Consider the following 23,103-nt stretch of genomic DNA (forward strand, 5'->3'; position numbering starts at 1 on the left):
CCGTATTTTAAATTTCATTACAGTTTTTTAAAGAAGGATTGGGGGAAACCAATTTTACAATTGAAGAAAAATACATAGACTATCTGTATAACTTATATTGTAGTTTAAGTTCAAACATGATATAAACCAAGTACTAAACCAGAGAGTAAGCCCACAACAGTTAATTTCTTATGAACTGGAAAAGCTTATGGGAATTTTTGTATTCAAAATTAGATTTGCAACATTAAAAACTCCCAAAATTCTAGAAACAGACTACAATAAAAGCAAACATTTCATAACCGAAATAAAACCTAACAATTACATGAGATTATGTAGAAAAAAATCTTCACAAATCCGTTTCAGGTCAGAAAACAAAATCAAATCCGTATGGCGTCGTTCGGAGCACTTTTTGGTCCACACAAAGCAGCTTTGAAAGCAGCTCGCCTGTAAGGGCGGTGCGATGAAGCTTGTAACAAACCATGTCAGCCCATGTGGCCCCATAGGGGGGCCGCGTGGGCGTCTGTTTTTACCTTGAAGAACAAGCAGAAGTAATAGAAAAAAGCCCCACACATGCGAGTCCACACGCTGGCCGATACGCGGTCCGTTCCCTTCCGTTGATGCCGGTTGTCTTTGAACAGCATTAAAGCACACCGGAAGCGCGTGGGAAAGGCGGGGGGCGATCGAAAAGGGGGTTGACATTTGGATCCGTTTGTTGGTACGCCGTGTTTTATTTTTTTTTTTCAAAAGATTCGGCTGCTGCGTGCTTCTTCGAGCTGCACATCCGGCCGAAGCACGTGAAATCGACATGCGATGGAGGGAAGGCGGTACGGGGAGGTTTGTGGATGCAAGAAAACCTTCACAGACCAAGCCCTGCGTGCATACCGTGCGTGTAGGGACACGAGGGCTTTACACAACCGAAAGGAGTGTGTGTGTGTGTAAAAAGTACTCACGCACGCACGTACAAAGAAACGCGGCACCTGCGACGCGGTGAAGGTCTTCCACTAAATGTGAGATATATGTCAGTGGGTAAAGCTGCACCTGAAACTGTGACCTAAGAAACACACTGTACGTCATCGAGCATACGGAGCCCTTTCGAGCGGCACGTTGTCACTTTGGGGTTTTGTGGGATCGCGATCTTGGATCATTGGTTTCCGATTCATAGAACACAAACAAGCACAACCGATTCGCACATTGTGAGATTTCGTTCACGTGAAGCGAAAGGTACGAAATTGACCTGGAAAAACAATATCACGACACATGGTAGGGTTCCCACTTCGAAATAGTTGGCACTAGAAAGATAAACTTCACCAACGGATGAAAATGTGTGGCAAACACAACACCAACCATACACGAAACCCGCGAATTCGCGGACCACCGACAGGATAGAAAATGAAATCGTTTTAAAAACTGCACGGATTTTCAAGCGGGCGCGCGCGTGCGTTCCTCCGAGCGCCGACGAAACCGTTCTGAGGCGGCTCGATCCGATGGCGACGACGACAACGCGGTTTCGCGATCGCGAGATCGCACACTACCACCACCACCATCGTCGACGACACAGCGCTGCTGATCGACAATCGATCAAAAACGACGAGCAGCAAAGGCGCATGGAGGCGATCAGGGTTGACGTGTTGATGGGGCTGAGGGTTGAAGGAGGTTTCCTATTTGGTTTTCCATTTTCCCAACCCCATTTACGACCCGGTTTCCTACGAACTGTAGGCCGTATGGGAAGCATTGCGAGGGAGCACACACGTGGTGTGCATTACTGTCCGCCAAACATCGAATTAATGTTGGTGGTACGAAGAAGGAGAAAGAGTTTTTTAGTAATTTTTCATAAGAGCTTATTGCTTCCATGCGTATAGCGAAATATGTTTGCAAGCACGTTGGTAAAGAACAACACACGAATTATCATACTGCATAGATGTAACAATATAGTAGTAGGGAATACTTAACTAACTGTTTTAGGAAACACTGGTAGGAAAAGCGATTTCCTTCTAATTTACTAAGACAGGGTGGGAACGACAATTTTGTTATAAGGTCAGGCATTTGTCTAAGTTTCTTGGATATTTTTATAGAAGAGTATAAACTAAGGTCAGGCAATAAGGTCTTAGAATATCTTAATTTAACTAACTAACAGCTGAAAGTTTTAAATTTATATCAGTTAGTAACTTAGTGATTACCTAAAACCTCGTTTGACTAATCAATGTATTAAAACAAATAATAAATTTAATTTATTTTGAAAGACAGTTTTCTTTGAAAACTAACCAAAATTCTGTGTTTCATATGATTGCATAATAATATATGGAAATAACATTGATTTTATGGAAAATGAAAGTTGTAGATCATCGTGACGATATGTTTCTTGCTATGTAATAAAAGTACCTCAAATATTACCATTAGTTCAACATTTACGATACATTTATGTGAAGCGTAAAATTGTTTTTTCCACAATTGGAAAACTTTATTTACTAAACACGTATGGCGTTTTGTTATTTCAGAATTTCTTCTACATGTCGATAAATTTCTTTTCTATATGGGCCATTCTATCGGCACCTCCGACTACCGTTTCCCTTTGCTAGTTATCGAAAGACAAATTAATATTCAATTTGTCATGGCATGCAGTTGATCTTCGCTGATAGCGATGATAAATTGCGACCCGATTGTTTCCCTTGATCGAATTTAATTTGCCTATTAATTTGTTACAATGTTCTTTTGCATGTTCTGGCGTATCATCACTTAATAATGAAGTGCGAGTAACATAAAAAAGTGCTTAAACTATTCCAAACGACCGCTCAAACAATTGCACCAGAGAATCGTTTCAAACGTTTCGCTTTCAATTGATAGCAATAAAAGTCCAATTTTTCTCGCTAGCAAAAACCCTAGTTGGCTCCAGAGATGGTTTCAACTATTTGTTCCATTTTTCCTAGCAGCAAACTGGTCCGCTCGTATCGCACAACATCGAAACACTAGCAAAACGGGCCACAATACTGTCCCATGCGGGGGCCATTTGTTTAAATTACACATCAACCCCGCGCCGGCGAAGGCAAACGGTTTGGCCGAACCAAGGAGGCCGTAGTTCAAAAGTTCCGAAAGCCACCCGGCGGCCCGAGGCTCGGGCTGCAACGGGGGAGGCCATAAATATGCATTAGACAGCTCTGCGCCCAATTATAGCCGCTCCAGCACTCGATCGCAAGAGATCGCGAGATCCAAGACGAATTGCTAATTATTATGCTGCCGTGGTCGTGGCGACTTTTCGCATGGCAAGGGATCGGACACAGCAAAACAAAAAAAAAGACGTACTTCACCCCGAAACCATCACGATCCGTGCGTGAGTCTTCTCGGTCGTAGCTTTTCGATGATTTACGCATTTACATTTTAATTGCAGCGATCCGGAGCGATTTATTAATCCAATTCGAAGCCCATGGTGTGACGTCGCCCCGCCTTCACTTAATCAATTGTGGTGGTGTTTTTTTTCAATTTTAAAGGACACCACCGGACACCCGGAGCTACCCCCACCTCTGGCCGCGAAACGGTGGGAAAATGGCGAGGTTTTTGCACCCTCGTGGAGGCCGTCTGTCAACGGGACACTCCGTCCAGTGGCTAATATGTGACGAAGGTGATAGAAGTGAAATTGATCGATTGACAAGTACCAGTTCAAACCCTTTGGCGCGATTGGGGCGGAAGGAGCAGAAACCAATGACTTATGGGTTTGACAATTTGATTGTCGCTACCCGGTAGAAGCCGTCGTCACCTTGGCCGTGAGAAAACGGACGATAATGATGTCCGAGCAAACGTGTCCGTTTTCGCTGTGAGGGGTAATTTTAATAATGACATCGAGTAAAAATACTTGCTTGCTGCTACTTTTGTGGCGTGCAACAACCGCTGACGCGGTCTTGCCCCGGCGAAGAGATTAAAAATAGACCAAAGTAAATTGCAATGCAATGGGTCAATCTCTCATTCCTATTACAAGAGGTAAATTCGTGTATTATTATTTTGAAATCAATTTTTCAAAACTAAAATTAATAACTTAAGGTGTAAATTTTATTCCACTATTATTAGTTGATGTGAATTTTCATAAATTTTCCCGCCTACTACAAATGTTAGAAAGCAAAAAAAGATAGTCTCAACCTTGCCAAAATTAATTGCCTATTTGGGCGACTTCTCGAAAACTCACTGCATCGTTGTTATCGTTCGACTTAAACCGGTGACAGTCACCTCATTTCATTACTTCCAAATGAGGCTATTGAGGTAGAGTTGCAACAACCCCCTTCTACTAAATCTAGGTCAAAGTTAAGCCAGCACCAAAACACAGCGGACGGAGACACAAAAAAACAAAAGGAACCAAAACTGAGAGGCACCAAAATTTTTCCGCAAAATTCCATGCGGACATTTTTCGACACATTTCTGATGTGTCGCCAATTTTTTCCGGTTCGACCGCGGTACGAACTTGTCCAACGGGTTGTGTTTACTATCGCGCGGTGGAAAATGTTTATTTTCGATCGTCGAGGGGAAAACAGGTGTGTTCAAAGGGCCTGTCCCATTGTGTTTACGATATTTGCCCACGTTTACGGTGACGAGGTTCTGAATTGTTATTTTTTATGCTGCGGAAAGCCGATACCCTGCGTAAAATATACCCTTTGTTTCAGCAAGTGTCGTAAAGCAATATTTTGCTTGGAACTGAATTTTCGTTTAAGGATCGGAAACCGCAATCTTTATCTACCGTAAGGACATTCGGCAAGGACACGCAGTATCCTGATGAACTCGTTTCTTATTTACTATATTAGTAACTTGTTAGTATCTCCCATATGGTCTAGTGGCTAGGATATCTGGCTTTCACCCAGAAGGCCCGGGTTCGATTCCCGGTATGGGAAGCAAATTTGCCTTTTTGTTCTCTCATATTCTCAATAAAAAAAACGAACCTTCACTATTCAACAATCGAATGCTTTGTCCTTCCACTTACTTGTGCACTTACAAAAAAATGTAGTTAACCTCAATTTAGTCAACGTCAACCATTCTCATCTGTTTGGTATTTTCCTGTAACAATATTGTGTCATCATATTTAAGTAACGTTAAGCGAATACGGTTTTTTTCTACATTTTGTACAATCACTGTCCAGTATATATTTTCTTGTGTGTATATTCTCAATACATATGCATGTGTTTGAGTGGCTACTTATTCGGCCTGTTTGTTCTGTGATGCAGTGTACGGGTGTCTAGTGATCTTTGAGTTCCGCGCTCGAGGGCATGGTTCCTTGCGCCATTCCGATCTGTGTGTTCTGTCTCTGTTATCAGGGGTCCACAGCTATATCACTATGTGTGTTTTTTGTTGTTGTTGCTCTATACAAATATATACACGGTTACGATTGCCGTTCCAAATTACAATTGTCGTTTGTTTATATCATCAAATTGTTTCCTCGAATTCGTTGGCCTCTGTCGTGTGCAGTTTGTGTCAGTTTCTGTAGTTTTTCTTTGTTTCAAAAATGTATTACTTTACGCACACTTTACGATCCTCAAATAACATTTACCCTTCCAGCTTCCATGCAACGACCGTTCCATGACAGGATCGCCCTTCTTTCCTTTAGTTTTGCCTCAAATTGTTTAATCAGATTAGATTACGACTGTACACAATTTCAATTTGCTTCCAAAACGGTCCCTCCAATCACATCCTTTTTTTTTGTCACACCTTTTCCGCAAATGATACCTCTGTGTGTGGTAAATGTGGCAGTCTACATTTGTGAATTTAATTGTCGAATCACTGAGAGAAGTTATGGATGCGGTTAAATTGGTTGAGCTTCGTTCGTTCGGTTTTTCATTCCGTTTGCAGTATTTACAGGTTAAAAGTATGACAAAAGTATGGCGATTATGGAGAGCTTCGATCGATCGTTGAAGATCGTTTTATCACTGTAAATCGTGTTGAAAAGAAAATCCGCATGAATATAAAGAATGTTGGAAGAATCCCCAAAGCTATCACGTAATTCTGTTAAGATTTCTCCTTCTCCATACTTTCTCGAACATAATCTCGTATCAGGTGTGTAATTGATATTCGATAGTGTCATACTTTTCCACATCCCTCCGAAGCGAATCCATCCGGATCTGTAGTGAGTTATTTTTCATTTATCGCTCCATACGAACTACAATACTACGTTACTTTTCAGTTTTAATTTTATGTCTGTTGTTGTTGTCACTCTTGCTTTGGTTGTTTCTGAAACCGAAAGTGTTCCTTTTTGATGCTCTATGGTTATTTATGCTGCTTTTTTCTGTCATTTTTCGTTTTAAACGAAAAATTTATCTTTCTACTACTTTATTCATATTGTATATTACTGTCATCGTACTTGGTTGGTTTTTTGATGTACTATTTCGATGGTGGAAAATTTAATTTCGAAAGCATACTTCGGATGAAAACTATGTTGGTTCTATCGAAAATAAACGTGATAATTTGAAGTCTTTTATATGCAGCACTAATTGGATTAAGTTTAGATGTTTCCTTCCACATTCTCACCAGAAAATTGGAACTGAAGTGCTTTTGCTTAGTGTTTCACTGTTTCCCAAAACACGTTTCGTTATGTACGTCGTACTAAGCGCGCGGTATGGGCAATGTTTGTGCCATGGGGTAGTATGGTGTGTGATTTTTATGCCCCATGTAGGTTGTGTAAGTACTAAACTATGTTTTTTATGCATCTCGGCATGGTGATATAGTTTGCCTTTTTCCCAAGTGGTTCCAATATGAGGGCCCATGGGGGTTTCTTTTTCATAATTGCCACACAGGTTAGCTACGCTTTTACTAGGCAAGTACAATTTTATATGGTTTATATACCTTGCCCGATGACGTTAACCCTACAACATTATACAGAGTACTGATGGGAAGGTTTATTGTATTTTCCTCAGTGTGGTAACACGTATGCTGCGGGGTTGCATTATAAGTGTGTTTGGCGCGACGGCATCCACATGCGTATCATGAAATAGATATATAGCACAAATTCAAACATCAACACTCAGAAAAAACGCCAATATCACACAAGCGGAATGATAATTTGTTTTGGAATTTTTTGCACACTTCAAATTTCGAATAACGTTAGCTTCTAATTTTCATCATCATAGATTTTGTTTTGTCTTCAATTTAACAGTTTTTTCCTTGTTTTTTTGTCTCACATCGGAAAGGGGTTAGTTTTTGCTTGTTCACTCCACGCTTATATGTTAATTATTGTGACTGCCTGCCTCTCCATACTTGTGGAAGGTGATTTATACGGCTTGCGCGTTCTAAATGCATCCCATCTGGCACAATTCGTCGCAACACTTCGTATCACCGCGATCAAATAGTTCTCCGACGGTCCGATTCCATCCTCCATTTTTTCGATGTATCGTCGAAGACGAACAAAATGTTGCTCCGTAGGATGCAGTGTTATTGTTCAAATGAGAGTTTCTGTTCTTCACTTTTAAATGGCCAGCATTTAAATGTTCGTTTTGTTCGGCCTTTTGACCAAACAAACGTGATCCCGAGACAGTTTCAAAAGTGTTCTATTTCTCGTACACTCGAGCAATGGCGAATGCAATTTCTGAACTGTTTTTCATTTTAAACTGTTCTCTCCTTATGTCCTTGCGGTTATAGTGGTTGCTCTGTATGTAAGGCAATTTACAACACGCACGCATAACACACATAGAATTATGTTACTATAGTTTTCGTTTGTTTGTTCCTCCTAATTGAATATTGGTATCGTTAACATTGAGTAACAATTGTACGTTTTGTATCAAAGTACTTTAATAATTTCTAATTACCGTGTGTTTATGTGAGTGTGTGTCTACGAATGGTGTGTTGCTTCCGAATCAATTCATCGTTTTCCCCATCCCAAAAACATTTTAATTTTCCATCCAAGGTTCATCCACGGGGATTCCGGTTCGGTGCCATTGGTCGCAGTTTGATGGCTTCTGCCGTGTTGAAGTTTTCTGTACGTGTTGGAAAAAGGATCGTAAACATTTTTTCTATCTCTGAAGCGTATGAAAAAGTGAACAGCCCGCATGTATGTATATATGTATGTATGTATGTGTGTATGTGGGAGAAGTGTGAGGAAAAACAGAAAAAAAAACAAACTACACCAAAATAAAACAAGCTTAAAATGAAATTGTTGGACAAAACCATACCGTCATCATGTAACATAAAAGTAAAGTGAAGTTCACGAAAGGAATGAACTTAGAAATCCAAAATAAAATGTTTACAAATAAAGAAATAAACTCAAATGTTTGTTTCGTTTTTCTATTTATGTTCATGTCTTCTCTTTTTTTCTGTCTCTTTCTCTCTCTTGATCTCGTTCTTCAGTGTATCTTCTCTTGTTTTCCATTCCTATCCTATTTGCGAATGCCTTTAGTTTTTATGTTTTTTTTTTGCATTAATTTGGGCACGCAAAAATTGCTTCAACTACGTTCGCTCGCTTATCAAATATACACGTTCTTAAATCCTATCGGGGCTACACATTCTGCCGCGCAGTTTTGCCTTCTGTCTGCCTTTGTTTGTCTACATACATCCTTAGCCTTGTCCTTTACATCTAAATCAGTGCTTACGACATTGTCCCCCGAAACAACAGTGAATCGCCACTCGCGCCGGGGAGCAAAGGGTGGAGTGTTTGTGTGGTTTGGATAGTGGTATTTTAGCATGCTTTCGTTGCACATCGGAAGGATTCAAGAGAGCCACCGATTGCCTCTTTCAATCGGCGTGTATAAGTGTTCGACTCTTCTCGTGACGTTACCGGACGCATAATACCCTTATTAGACGAGGAATGTATCTGTCATATTTTTCCAGAAGTTATCTGCCAAACGCGCTTGACAGATACATTCCTTCCTCAAAATCGGAATCAGGCATGACCGGTTCCGATTTCCTTCGACTGGAATTTATACGTCAAAGTGGCGATTTGTTTACTTTTTGCTTTGTTGTTTGCAACGGATTTTGTTCGTTACTCTAGGATGAACAATACGCTAAAATCAAACATGAAAATGATCAAATAACTGCAAAACCCATTTTGTGGAACTTTGCGTTATTACACAAGCGAACATCATTTATATGTCAAACGCCCTGCCAGAGCCTACTTTGACAGTAAAAGGATGGAAAAATATGACAGATACATTCCTCGTCTAATAAGGGTATAAACAGGATAATTTCATTGATAATTTGCAAGTCAAGTGGTTTCTTCCCAGAACAAATGACCACAACCGTTACGTCCGTATTTGCTCGAGCATTTGTATAACGGTGCAACGCATGCATTTAATCGGTACACATAGATGAAAGTGCTCGTTTCTTGTCAAATTAACTGCATTATTTTCACACATGTCCTCCATAAGCAGCTATCTGCAAACGTGATCTTTCGAAAAAACGACATTCATTTGGACATTCTCAACAATTACAGTACATTTTTGCATCTTCATAAAAAGGTACATTTCCAATGAAACAAATGGTTGTTTGCATGCCTCAGTCGCAAGTGGTTCCTCAACATAGCCATGTGGCGTTTTCAAAGAGTGTACTTAGGTACTTACTTACTCAAATGACCCCACAAACACAATGCCGCCTTAATTAACATCGTATGCTTATCTGATCTCTACGACACATGTGCACCCTTTGTTTAAGCTCAACGATCGTCCTCTTTGGACTATGATTCTGTCCAGTGAGCTATCCGTTCAATGGTGTTAAGGCTAAGAAACTTACACAAGCTGAGTGAAAGATGCCACTTCGACCGGGAGCTTTAAAACGGTTTTACCATAGGGTTTTTCCAAATGTAAAATTGAGAAGAAAACCAAAAGATTACTCATCTGCTTCTTTATCTGATGAGTTGCGACCAAACAAAAAATTTACTAAAACAGAATGGCTGCTAGTTTTACATAAGAGACATGCACAAGCATAGCTTGAACGCAGCTTGTTGGTTGGTGTCTCCGCTAATGGTGTCTAGGGAATTATGAAAACTCACGCAGCCAACAGTACGCAGCCACGGCAAACACGATTTTCTGCAAAATAACATCCTGTTGGCGTGCGATTGCCAGCAAACGTCCATCCGTCGGGTACATCCAGCATGAACCCTTTTGTTCTTTTTACGTGACTTTTCCTAGTTTTGTCCTTAAATCATGGCTATTGGGCCATTTTGGCCACGCCAACGCACGGTTAATTTTCAGTTCTATGCTGCCTTTCTGCCCTGACTGACAAAATCGTTTACTATCGCTGTTGTTCTCTTTCAATTATCTATCTTTATCACTTTCCCAAACGAGAACAAATTATTCAAATAGTCAGTCCAAACCAGGATACGACACGAACCAATTTGATAACCTCTTCGATTTCTAACGTTCTCTTGTTTCCTTCGTCGGTAATACAGCTAACGATTGCTTAACCATAATTTTCTTATTTTAGGAAAATTTGTTAAGCAAATAGAAGCCTTTTGACCACCTTCATAAAACCCCTTGCTTGCTAACACAACTTTACTTCTCCATCGAGCAACAGCATCATCATTGACTTCTCTCCTTGTGGGTCATAACGTTCTCTGGCTTTCTTTTTTTTTCTCCCAACGGCAGTGCCAAGTCCGTTTAGTCCACTGCGCGATTTATTAGGTCAAGGAAAAGTAATCTAGTATATAATGGATTAATATTTAAAAAAAACTAATTATGAGATCTTATTGAAAGATTTGATTGGTCGTTGCATTTGCATCGTCTTTCCGTGTTTGCAACTATGATTCTTCCTTGCGTTTAACTAAACCTTCGATTCGTTTCCTTTCACTAGGAATATGGTTCGACCTTCCATTTCGATATAAGGGGATATCAAGTATCTTAAATGGAACGATTAGACTAAACGGCTATCCGACCGCGGATAGGCACGCGAATCAGTACTTCACTCTGACATGACTGAACACAATCTGTATGTAGTTTAGTTCGTATCTGCTCCGTTATGCAGTGGCGGTTATACTCATGTATGATAAAGGGTAGTACGAGCAGTATCGTAAGATGAGGATAGTTCAATAGAGTTCTTTGTGTTCCAGTCCACTTCCTGTCCATTCCCCTATCCCTAACAACCCCTAGTGCTAAAACGTAGACAATTTACTATAAAAAAAAGAACCTACATTAAAGAAAATCATGCCTTTTTCTAGCTGAAATCAATCATGTAAATCTAGAGGGGGTTACTATTTACATTACTTTTTGCGTCCGTTTACCGGTTGGAGCCGGCACTTCGAAGAGCACACCGTACAAGAAAGCGATCAACGGAGAGTATAATCCGGCAGATGCTACCGCTCAAGAACTGGGATGATTGAGTTTACAACTTTTCCGGTTGTAAGTGGCAGTTTGAAAACTATCGCAAATGGTGTCTGTGTCTGTTACTCTGTTATCAGCTGCAAGAATGCTCGTCAAGATATAATCACAAAGGATTGTTGTCCTGTACAAACCTACGGTTGTATAGTATAGTGCTGTTTACGATAGTTCTTGTGCATTCATTGTTTGATGCAGTGTACCAAAATGGAAGGGGAAGAACGTTGGCCGATGATTGCATGAATTGAACCATGGAAATGATTAACCAATGCGGAAGCATTAGCTGCAACAAGCGACTCCGTACGTCGTCTTTCAGACTCATTCGTTCCTGGCGTTCGTAGTTCTTCTAGCGATCACGGCGCTTCCATTTTCTTCGTTAGCGGCAGAATATTCTATCATAAGAGTCGCTTTTGTTGCTCCGTCTTGGTTTGATGGCTTAACAAAAAAAAAAAAAAAAAAAAATACTGTCCCTTCGATGCGCTATGGCAGACGTAAAATAGAAGATGATGCATTCGCCGGACGTTAATTTTTGCTCCTCGTTTCCCGTTACAATTGTTTCACCATATCTCCACCACAAGAGCGTACACGAGGCTAGCGCGAAATTAATTTGGAGATGATATCCGAATGGCTCTCGTTCTAACGGTGTGGGGCAGATTCTTTCCGAACTGCTGTTCTACATGCTTTGTCCAAATAGTGGTGTCCGATTGGTATGGTCTCGTGTGCGCAAGGGGGGTCTTCTCTCTCATCTTAATTTTGGTGTGTCCTACATCATCCCATTTTATGCGGCCATCGCTTCATTATGTCATTCCCACTGGTGCGGTGACGGTGGCAGTTCTGATGAATGGGCTACGGTTGAGCTACACAGTCACGGGAGGGAGAAAAGTTACATGGAAAAAAGAAAGAAAGAAAGAAGAAAACTTATGTCAGATGTTGTGTGGCACGGATCGGGGAGGGGGACGCGTGTTGTCGAACACGATGTGAATATGCGCTTCAATGCACTTTCGGGGAAAAGACTTTGATGAGAAAATAAACATACTAGTAGGTGCGAAATAACATGCCATTGATTCACTGAAGGCAGAAAACAAGAAATAACAAATGCAATTGAACAATTAATCGTTTGGAAAACGCTTAATCGGTAAGATATCTACAACGTGGGTTCTTCATGTCACATGGTAAACTTCTTCTAGGTATTGTTTGTGAAACATATTCGAACAAATACAATTCAATCAACTATTCGCTATCAGTATCATGTCTACAACAGGACTCAAGACGACATTCACTTAAAACAAGCAAGTTAACGAAAGAATTGATAAGAAACAATTTATATAATTCCAATTGCATCCAGTTGTTCTTGTTTCAGCTCATCATAGGCAAGAGACAAAAGGGGAGAGAGAATAGCAAAACAACACAAATGCAATTAGTAAACGCAAGCAGGAAAGTTGGATGCAGAGAGCTGCACGAAGCTCCGGTAAGTTCTTTTGCGTTTAAACCTCAATGCCGTTCTCCGTGCGAGATGGATTACGGATCGGAAAATGGATAAATATGCTACGAGCGACAGACGTTTAGCGGGAAGGTTTTTTGTTTCATATTAGAAGCCAGTCAGTAAGTAGAAGTAAGAACACATTGGTTTATGGGAAATTGTCAAACGCTTAAAATTACAGAATTTTGATAAAAAAACATAATGTATGTATGTGACGAATGTGGAATGTTAGCGCTAAAAGAAAGAGAAGTTGATTTTGGTGTTTGTTTTGTGTATTGGTCAGGGAAAGACCGAATGATTGGTATACTCCGGTGTTATGGTGATGCCTTTGGTTTGCGCAACGTAGCAACAGAAACAAGGAGCATCAATTAAGAGATCTTTAGTTTAACCGAATATGGAGCAAAACATTGCATACAGGGTGAAAGTGTAGCGAGTGCAGTACATAAACAAACAATTATGAAGATGGTGAGATGGAGCGAGAAGCGTTTTCTATACAGGTGATTTAATGTTTGTGTTGAAGGGTATGTGTGTGTATGTGTGTATTTTTATTTTACTATCCATTTATAGGAGTTTTAAAACTCCATTTCGGTTACATTTTGAAATATCTATCAAGGAGTGTTTGTGTTGGGTTTTTTTTCCTAAATGGTATGCCTTATTATATAAACATTTGAATCAAATAGCAAAATTTGTACTGAAATCATGAGCATGGACATAAACTAAACTGTATATGTAACGAACAATGTCAACATCTTGTTGTTGTTGTGCTCCAAGTTTTACCGTGGAGTGTTATCTATGCGTGCCGAAGAGGAGTATCTATGTTGAAAATCGAGCAAAACGGACAAGAGAACTAGTACCATTCTTGTAACCATAAAAACATTTAAAACATACACACACACAATAGGGATAACATCTGGTTATTCGGATGAACACGGTGAATGAAGGAATGCCGGGCTGGGAGTTAGTTGCAATAGTCGTATGAACGTGTTTGCAAAGGCATAAGTAAGTATGAAACGGCCAAAGAACGGGGGGATGCGAATGAGATGAAATTGATAAGCATTAAGGCACGAGTGGAGGACGCGGAAATCGTGGAAATATTATAGGCGGGTATTGGATGATAACAACGGGGTTGCCCGGATGTGAGTCAATAGATGATGAACGGTTCGATCGGAGAGGGAACAGAACAGAGAGACAGAGAGGAACAGCGAGAGAAATAAAGAAAATAAAAAAGAGTGAGCAACAAAAACAAAAAAAGAAACATCTGTAATCACACACACCTATTTGCGAAAAGTCGAAGAATAGCGGAAGGATCTGACGCCCGTTTGTATATCATATACTCCCTCCATCATTTTGCCCACCTCCGTCCGTTGTCTGCCCAGACTAGCGCGAGAATCCACCTTTATCAACAACAACAACCGACAGGCGCAAACAACACGCCATACCACACCGGCATGGGACATTATAGTGACACGGCTCGCCGGTGCCGGAGTATAGTCGTGCACCCGTAGTGAATTCTTATGGCGTGATGGAGCTCGGTCGGGCAAAGAGACGCTGGACGATGGACGCATCGGTACATTCTAAGGTTCCTGCTCGCAAAGAGGACGGCGGTAGCACACGCCGATGTCCGCGCCCTTGCTAGTTTGTGCACTTTTTGCAGCCGGCAGTTACATTTCAGTTCATTTCTTTTTACTTTGCCTCTAGCTCGGAACCAGCTTTTATGCGGAAAGCGAACTGGTTGTGGTGGTTGTGCTGATAGTGGCCCCTGCGGTGGCAATGGAGCGTTTGGTGGGCTAAGGGTGGTGGTGGTGGTGGTGGTGGTTGTGGTGGTGATACTAGCGGCTTCCGAGGTGCATGGCGTGTGACAAATAATGATGGCAATGGTGTGTGCCCAGAGGGCTGCAATGCAATGGAATGCAGCCATAAACTGTTTGTCACCGGATTTCCGGCATAAGCTGTGCTTCCTGATTTTCCAAATATGCTTTTCTCGCTTCTTGCCTTTCTTTAAACCTTCTGCTTGTTCGATTTTCCTCCACCAGTATTTAGCTTTTCTACAGTGCAGTTTGCTGTTTCGTGTTCTCTACGATTACAAGCTACCGTTGTTCATTTTTTACAAACAAATGGTTTCTAACACATTCTCCGTCTACACACTGTCTCTTCATAGAGTCGATGGAGGCGCCCAATGCCCAGTACTTTTATACTTGTTCAAATTGAGTTGATTCTCTTCTCGAATTTGAAGTTTTGTTTTTCACATAAACACACACACACACCAGTCTCCACCGGGTTCTTTGGTGGCGGATGGCCACCTTCCCCCATTACCCGCTGCATCGCTCTTTTCCACCTGCTTGCTACTGATGATGATTGGATGATGGTGATATGTGATGATTATTGCTGTTGTCAAACGAAACACAATGTCAAGAGTGAGTTTCGATAAACGGACGATAGTTGAGAAAGATTAAAAAACAAAGAGGTCAACAGAAAGAGCGAAAGGGACAAAGAGAAACGGGAACGAAAATATGAAAGTGGACAAGGAAAATGGAGATGGTTTGCGAAGTAAAAAAAAACGGAGGGTGGTAACCAACATCACTCTGCCGAGGGTCAGGCGACCACTCGAAGAGGCAAAGAAGGATGGGGAATGGGGCCCGATTCGATTTCACGATTGTTATCAAGAAAATTACTAACATCGAAGGAATGTTTTGAATGACAGAGGAGGTAAGAAGCTTAAATAAAAAAACACCATCAAAGAAGGGGGGAAAATCGGAGGTAAAAAAGCGAACAAAAAGAAGGACTCAAACCTAGAGAAAAATTTGAATAAAAAGAACTTGACTTAATGCGTCAAAAATGTCTTCCCAATTTGCTCGTCTACCATCTCACACTTTCTCTTTTTTCTCGATTTGTAATATTCCACGTTCGTCACTGTATTTTTCATTTTGAGGTTTATCTGTGGCATGACTTGGAGAAAAAAGGAAACCCTTTCCAAGAGAAATGGTAGGGAAATTACTTACAAAAACTGAGATCAATGCCATAAAATTAAATATTAGTACCAAAGGATGTTTCTCAACAACAATTCGGCTTAAGAATCAATTAATTTCGCTAAAGAGAGCTACCGCCTAAGAAGAGGAACGAATTCGCGAAAAATATTAAGGGAAACGCAAAATACAAGCATCCAACCGGTTGTCAATCTTTTGGTTTAACCTCCGAGATAGGATAGAGATGTGGTAAGAGTGGCTGCGCAAGTGAACCGGACAAAAACAAAATCGGATAAAAAACTAATGTGACCGAGATATGATCGTACCAAACTATACGGCACCATTCACTTACCTGGCGAACGACTTGAATGCGGCGCTTTGGGGATTTATACAGAGCGGCACGCGGCCCGTTTGCAACTGCTCGGCGATGAATTTGTGCATTTCCTCTGCGGGATGGAGAAAAGAATGGTTTAGAGATGTCGTTGGGCGCAATGGGGCGATGGGTTTTGCAGCAATTTTTAAATTACCTTTCACCTGCTGCACCGAGGTTAGCTTGCGCTCCCACAGGTCATCGAATGCTTGGGTGGCAGACGGTTCGAACTCGCCCGTGTACTGGCGCATACCGCCGGACGTGGTGTAGCAGCACTTGCACATGCAGGAATGGTAACGCAGCCGACCCTCGTCGACATATGGATGCGCCAGGGCGTCGATAACGGATATTCTTTTATCCTGGGGTTTTCACACGAAGAAAACATCCGAAAAAGAAAGGGGGAGAGAAAAAACAACGTTTGTTTGGTTAGCAAAGTAACTATCTGATTTGTACAGTCTGACAAGAAAGTATCCGTACAGTCATCAATTTCAACTTCAAGCCTAGTTATCTCAGCGACTACGTGACCTAGGACAACCATTTAAACGACATATCGTAGATAAACTTCTATTCTATCCAATGAGGTCTTAACATTTCAAAAAAGTTACTTGTAGGTCACTTTGTTCTATAGAAACCCTAAAAAAGGCTCAAAATCGATGACAAAAAAGTATCCGTACATGATGAGTATTGATGATGTGCCATCGGTACCTGATGTGCCAATATGTTACAATCAATGCCACTTGCCTCAATAATGGCCAGCAAGTGCCAAGGCATCATTTCTACAAGTTTTTTTTTCGAAAGATGCTGGAAATTTGACCCGATTTCTATAATGTTTCTAAAGGGGTCTACTAAGATCAAGATAATGTCCCGTTCATGGTAAATCTAGGCGTCTTTCGACAAATGTTGTACAGAGATCGATTCCGGAGACTTTAGGAGTATCGTCAACACTTGTACGGTCTCATAAAGTGGTAATTCTTGGACAATACATGGTCTATTCTTGGGATCGTTATTTTACTCAGAGAGCATATTATTGAACATTTAAAGTTTAACCTAGCCATGGCTTGTCCAAGTGACAAAATGGGCGAAGTAGACTATGTCCCACGGATGATTCATATTTAATTCAATATTTCCAGTTCGATTAATGGTCTTAATGGAACACCATAACACAAACTCTCAACTACTGTGTTTTATAGTTGGAACAACGTTGCTCGTAATGATGGTTGAGTTCGACGTCTGGTGTCTATTGTTACTCGTTTTTTGGCCAAAATTGCTAAATTTTGTTTGTATATAGTGTATAAAACACTGAGCCTACACGCCAATGGCATCAAAATACAGCGATTTGCAAATCACCAGTCTTTCTTATTCTTTCCTAGGAAATGACAAGTTTGCAACTTACAATAATGCAATGTAATTGTTATTTACAAAAAATCTTCTTAAGAGTTGAAATCCAAATCATATGATTTATGCACTAGACACTTCGTTCGTCATGTTTGAGGACTCGAAGTATGGAGAACTTAATAGCTTTTCGAGCAATCACCCTCCCATAGCGATTGAGTAACCAAGAAAGGTGTCTGTTTGCAGGGTTTAGTCTAGTTGCATCCTGGTTAATTCGACGAATTATAAGTTCCTGAGACTTAGCATGAGATTTTTCACAGGATTCATAAACTTGCCAAGTTGGGTTCCCTTTACATCACAAGAAAAAGATAGTTCTCTATCGGTTGCAGCTGTTTGTCTAGTTTCACCGGCCATTTCACGTTAAAATATAAAAATAATAGATATAAAATTGTTGCCGCCATACTTTTAGACACTTGATAACTCTAAATAATGACTAGGCTGATATTTTGACTACTAGAACCTCACCAAACCGGTGTTTTTGGTCAAGAAAGTCGGGTGTACGAATACTTTTTTGTCATCGATTTTGAGCCTTTTTTTGGGTTTCTATAGAACAAAGTGACCTACAAGTAACTTTTTCGAAATGTTAAGACCTCATTGGATAGAATAGAAGTTTATCTACGAGATGTCGTTTAAATGATTGTCCTAGGTCACGTAGTCGCTGAGATAACTAGGCTTGAAGTTGAAATTGGTGACTGTACGGATACGGATACAGACTGTATATCTCAGCAAGAAACTCCTCCATACAGTAAGAAATCGAAATACGAGTCTCGAAAAGAAACATTATACTGTGAAACACCTTTATCTTGCTTGCTTTTAAAACACTACGAACCATGCACGTGATAATGCTGAATTGATAACGAGCTCGTGATAAGTGAGTTATTCCTTTTAGAATCGATTGCGCTTCTAATGTACAGAGAAACATGCAGCAGGAGCCCGACCAGCCTACTGTTTGCTGTCAGGCGCATCGGTCATTTCGTGACAAAGCACGTGCACTTGCGAACGGCGTCGCTATGGAGACGAAAAAGCTGTATGTTGCACGCGTCAAACATGGCTGTATGTTGTACGCGTCTATTTTTATGCACTAACGAACACGTTGGAGCAATCCGCGAACCGAGCAAGATGGGGAAAACCCGGAAGTTTCCGTGTGCAAGGATTAACTTCTGTAATAACAATGAACCTGGGTCCCTCCATGTATATTCTACTTCATTCTGTGTGAAAAATGGCTTCCCTATGCTGGGGAGTATTCTCGAAAACCTTTTCACTTAAAAATTGTATAAACTTAAACTTAATCGTAGAAGAACTCTTGAACGAAAATTTGTATAGTGTTTCTTTGCCTGACATTCGTTATCCGTCCCGTCCACTAGCGCCGGTTACATTCCATACGTACCGGATCGAAGACAAGCATTTGACAGAGCAGATGTACGGCTTCGTGTGTGGCATGGGTGCTGAGAGTGTACAGTGCGGACATTGACTGTGGCTTTGGTGCCCTTCGGAGCATGTGGCTTCGGGCGCCTTCGCAAGCGTGTCGCATATCCTCCAGCGACGGCGTACCGAGCAGTTCAGTGATCAGTTCAAGCTGTGAGGGCAGGCACAAGATGAAAAGAGAGAGAGAGAGAGAGAGGGAGCAAGTTAAAACATGTGGACCTCGTACGGTTTAGGGGTGCTGGTGTATCTACCTGCTGGACAGGACTTTGCGCCTGGAAGAGAATGCGCCGGCCGAGCAGCTCGCCGAAGATGCAACCGACCGACCAGACGTCGACGGCGGCGGAGTAGTGGCGGGCGCCCATCAGAATCTCCGGCGCACGGTAGTACTGGGTAACGACCTCCTGCGTCATGTTCTTCGACTGGTCCGGTTCCTCGACGCGCGCCAGCCCGAAATCACAAATCTGTAAGCGAAAACAAAACGTGTGTGTGTGTGTGTGTAAGGCATTGCTTCGATATCGAGCTGCATCGAGCGTGCAGCAAATGGTCGGGCAGTAGCCTACCTTCAGAACGCAGTTACTGTTCACCAGCAGGTTGCCCGGCTTGATGTCCCGATGAAGGATGCGCGCCGAATGGAGGTACTTCAGACCGCGCAAGATTTGGTACAGGAACACTTTGATGTGGTCAGCGGAGAGGTGCTGCGGCGAGACGATGATTTTGTGCAGATCCGACTGAAGCAGTTCCGTAATCACGTAGCTGTTTGTGCGGGGGGTTGGCGCTCAGTTAAGGAACATCAAGTGGCGCAATGGTTTTAAATACATACTCCAACAGAATAGAAAACTACTTCCCAACGTGAACATATTCTACTAAACTATGTGTTCCGGGGGAAACCCGGTGTTTATTTGAGGCAAAAAAGGATTTTTTAATCCACAAGTCTGTAAAGTTTTACTCCTTTTCACCACCCGATCCTATCTCAACCTCAACCATCGTCCCGAGCTGGTGGAACTTTCAGTCTGGCGAAAAGTTTATTTAAACCCTAGTCATTCATCAAGCAGCGCCATTGAAGGGGGTGGCAATCACAGTTGTCTCTTCCCAGTAGTTCGCATAAAATACCACGACACGCTTATTAGAAACCACCGACGTCGGTTGCTCCCGGTCGAGACGTGTTAAGTGATGCTGAAAGTTGCTCTATTTACGTTTTGCTCGTCCTCCGACTAGACGAGACGGGAAAGCGATGTCCTTTCCAGGCACATAAAGTAAAACCAGCGCAAGGTACTTTAGTTGGGGGTATTGCGATGGAATTTTGACATTTTGGCATGTAATCGCGTCGTAACGGACGGGAAAGTGGCAACCAACACCCTTTGGTAGCTTCCGCCCACCGAACAACACACATCACACATCGTAACATCATGCTGAACGGCGATACACAACTTCCTCCTTGCGATAAGCCGCGAGAGGACAGTTTCTTTTCTGCTGACGATTAGTTTATTTTCTCCCGCAAACACTTCCGTTTGGTTATTCGTTAACGGTGTTCGTGCCCGACCGCACATCCCCGGGCTGCCGCGTCCGGAAGTGACAACGAGACGACATGCAGTGGCTTCAAGCCAGAAGGACGTCTCGTCTCGTCGATATGTCTCGCATTTTTTTTTCTCCCAACCCTCTTCTTCAAACGAACCCTTTTCGCTCTCCCACAATCGATGGTGGGAGGGAAATGGCCATCGGTCCGTACCGAACGCACAAGGACAACCGTCGGTTCGTCCGTTCCGGAAGAAGGGCATCCGGGAGTGAGTGCCTGACGTTGGCAGCAAACCATCATCAGGGGCAGGAACGATCGGTTTTACCCCGCTAGACAACAATGGAATGAGGAAACAAAGAAATTTTCCAGACATTTTGATCCATAGCTTTTCCTTCGTCCGCTGGCTTTTCCTCCGTCCATCCCGGTTGTGCTCGAAGGGATGGGAAAACTCCAACTGGCGCTCGGTATTACTTGCTTAATTCATCATCACCCGGCGGTTTGTTTGCAGGGACAACACCAACCTCTCCCATCCACACTAGTGCTAAGTGGACGTGTATGTGTGTGTTTGTGTTGCATCCAGGCTAAGCTAAATTGCATCCATTAATCACGTGGAAATTTTGCAAACGGAGCCGAATCCTTCCATGGGAGGCGCTAAAAAATAATTGCAAAACATGTTCCAATTATTTTTGTTCCAGAGGGTCGTTCGGCGAAGAAAAAAAAAGCTGTCATAAACAAATAAATCTCGAGATTATTAAAAGTAATTTCTGTGAATAGAACACACCCATCATGGACCTTTTTGAAACTTTAATGCGATACCGGGGCGAATGGGAAAAAAGGTTCCTTTTGTGCGAAGTTTACGAGACGAGAGTCGACCCTCCGGGGGAGCGATAGGAATAATTTAAACGATACGAAGGTCCACGCACACGCACCCTCACCGCATACAAAAACACGAGGTCCAACAACATCCTTATGCCTTTCCTTGTTACTGCTGCGCCCCGTTTCCCGTTGGCCGGGAAAACCAAAAATCCTCTCAACGGTCCACACACGACGACGACGACGACGACGACGACGTGTATCCTCGGGGCAGATAAGTGTATTACCGCCACTCGGCCGAGGTGGGTTTTCCCACTCACGAAGCTTCGTTCTCTCCCTCGCTGTTGCGTTGCTTTCCCGCACACGTTTTCCCGAGCTCTTCCAGAGCGAAAAGCTCCGAACGAAAAACACAGCAAACCCAAGCTGGCGCGCACAGCAGCCTGCCGATCCGACGGCTACGCCCTGCTGCCGCGACAGATGGCCTTGAACGTTTTTCCCGGCAGCACTGGTCCCCTCACACATCCCCCCACAGTTCTTCCGGGGCGGGAAGGATATAAAATAAAATCGCTTTTTAAAAAAAATGTGCCAAATTTTCACAAGCTTCCTCCCGTCGGTTCCCCGCTAGCGAAAACCGTCAGTAACCGATCGTGAAAGGACTCGAACTTGTCCACAGCGTGGACCGGAAGGAGCATTAGTGGCCCGGTGCTACCTACTGGTGGCGCTCTCGGAAAAACCCTCTCCACACTGGTGGAAAGTTTGTCAATAAAGAACGAGTGGAATATTATGCAGAAAAACGGTACGCTATCGGGAAACGGAAACGAAGGTGCCCATCTCGTGGTGCGGCTTTTCTCTACGTGCTGCCGGCCGTCCGTGGTGGTGGAAATGCCACACAGGCACCAAACAACCCGGGATGAAAAAGAAAACGAGCTTTTATGGCGCGCTGGTCAAAAATCACACTGGGGTGTCTATTTCGGTTTTTCTTTTGTCCCGGTGCACGGTGCGGTGGTGCGTGGACAGAGAATTTGACAAAATGACACTTGGCAGGCGAGTGTTTGTCGGGGGTTTTCCCAGCACGGTCCTTGCGGTATACGTGGGTACGGCCTAGTTTTCCATGGTGAGCAAATTTGGAAACACTTCTGAAATGTTGGATGTTCGTGATAATTTCACTCCGGGGCCAAACGCAAGACGGAAAGAGAGAGAGAGCTAATAGGACAAAGTTCTTTTTGCAGCTTATGCGGACACAAAGAAGGCGAACGACAAGTCCAAGCGGGAAGTGGAAAAGTTTGTTTGCACCGAAACGCCTCATTAACTGCTGGGACGGAGGCGCGTTTACTGGCATGAAATTTGCATGAGCAGAGAATGTGCTCCCGTTGGCGAGATTTTTTAAATGAATAATTCACCGATCAAGGTTGAGCAAATCAGCTCAAACGTATTCCCGGGCCAGGTCATGACGGAGGTGCGATGGAGTAAAGATACGACAGGACAACTCCTTCCTTTCAGTTGTTAAAGGAAAGAGCGCCTTGGCGCTTGATGGATGAGTGTAGGTTGTTTTCCACTTGGCAGGATGCTTTCCATGGTTGCTTTAATTTTCCTCCACACTTGCGCGACACCGCGTCATCCCGGGGAAAATTTTCAACGAGCAACGGAATTACAAACACAGCCATACTACTGCATAGTCCTTACGCGTTGTCTGATGACTCATGCGGTTTACCCAATTCCAAGCTTTCTAATCTCTAAGGCAATCTTCGCCGAGTGATTCAACTTTTGATGCCCATTTTGATGGCACTTTAAAGTAAAAAATAACCAAACCACCACAGATGCTGCTTTAGTTTCTGTTCGTTTCAACTTCAATATTGTCTGGAATGGAACAAAAAGGACCAACGTTGCCGGGGAAAAGGCAATAA

General features: G+C 42.5%; 1 protein-coding gene and 1 non-coding gene across 5 annotated transcripts in view; one reads left to right on the forward strand and one right to left on the reverse strand.

The window, feature by feature from the left end:
• Positions 1–4,775: 4,775 nt before the first annotated feature.
• Positions 4,776–4,847, forward strand: Trnae-uuc (transfer RNA glutamic acid (anticodon UUC)). Its single transcript has one exon. It is a non-coding gene; the product is annotated as a tRNA-Glu (tRNA).
• A 2,884-nt stretch (positions 4,848–7,731) lies between these two features.
• LOC131261932 (serine/threonine-protein kinase NLK) overlaps positions 7,732–23,103 on the reverse strand; it is a 74,885-nt gene continuing 59,513 nt past the window's right edge. For 2 of the 4 annotated variants that reach the window (XM_058263799.1, XM_058263800.1), the window contains exons 5-10: positions 19,434–19,626; positions 19,125–19,334; positions 18,836–19,024; positions 16,214–16,415; positions 16,039–16,132; positions 7,732–7,916 (exon numbers count right to left, since the gene is read on the reverse strand). In XM_058263799.1, coding sequence (XP_058119782.1) covers positions 7,802–7,916; positions 16,039–16,132; positions 16,214–16,415; positions 18,836–19,024; positions 19,125–19,334; positions 19,434–19,626 — 1,003 coding nt within the window. In that variant the 3' untranslated portion in view covers positions 7,732–7,801. Of the gene's footprint in view, positions 7,917–10,507; positions 12,101–15,041; positions 15,109–16,038; positions 16,133–16,213; positions 16,416–18,835; positions 19,025–19,124; positions 19,335–19,433; positions 19,627–23,103 lie in introns of those variants that run through there. The other 2 variants (XM_058263801.1, XM_058263803.1) reach the window with 2 other exon arrangements.

The sequence above is a fragment of the Anopheles coustani genome, chromosome 2 (genome assembly GCF_943734705.1).
Source record: "Anopheles coustani chromosome 2, idAnoCousDA_361_x.2, whole genome shotgun sequence".
In the NCBI taxonomy this organism is placed as follows: domain Eukaryota; kingdom Metazoa; phylum Arthropoda; class Insecta; order Diptera; family Culicidae; genus Anopheles; species Anopheles coustani.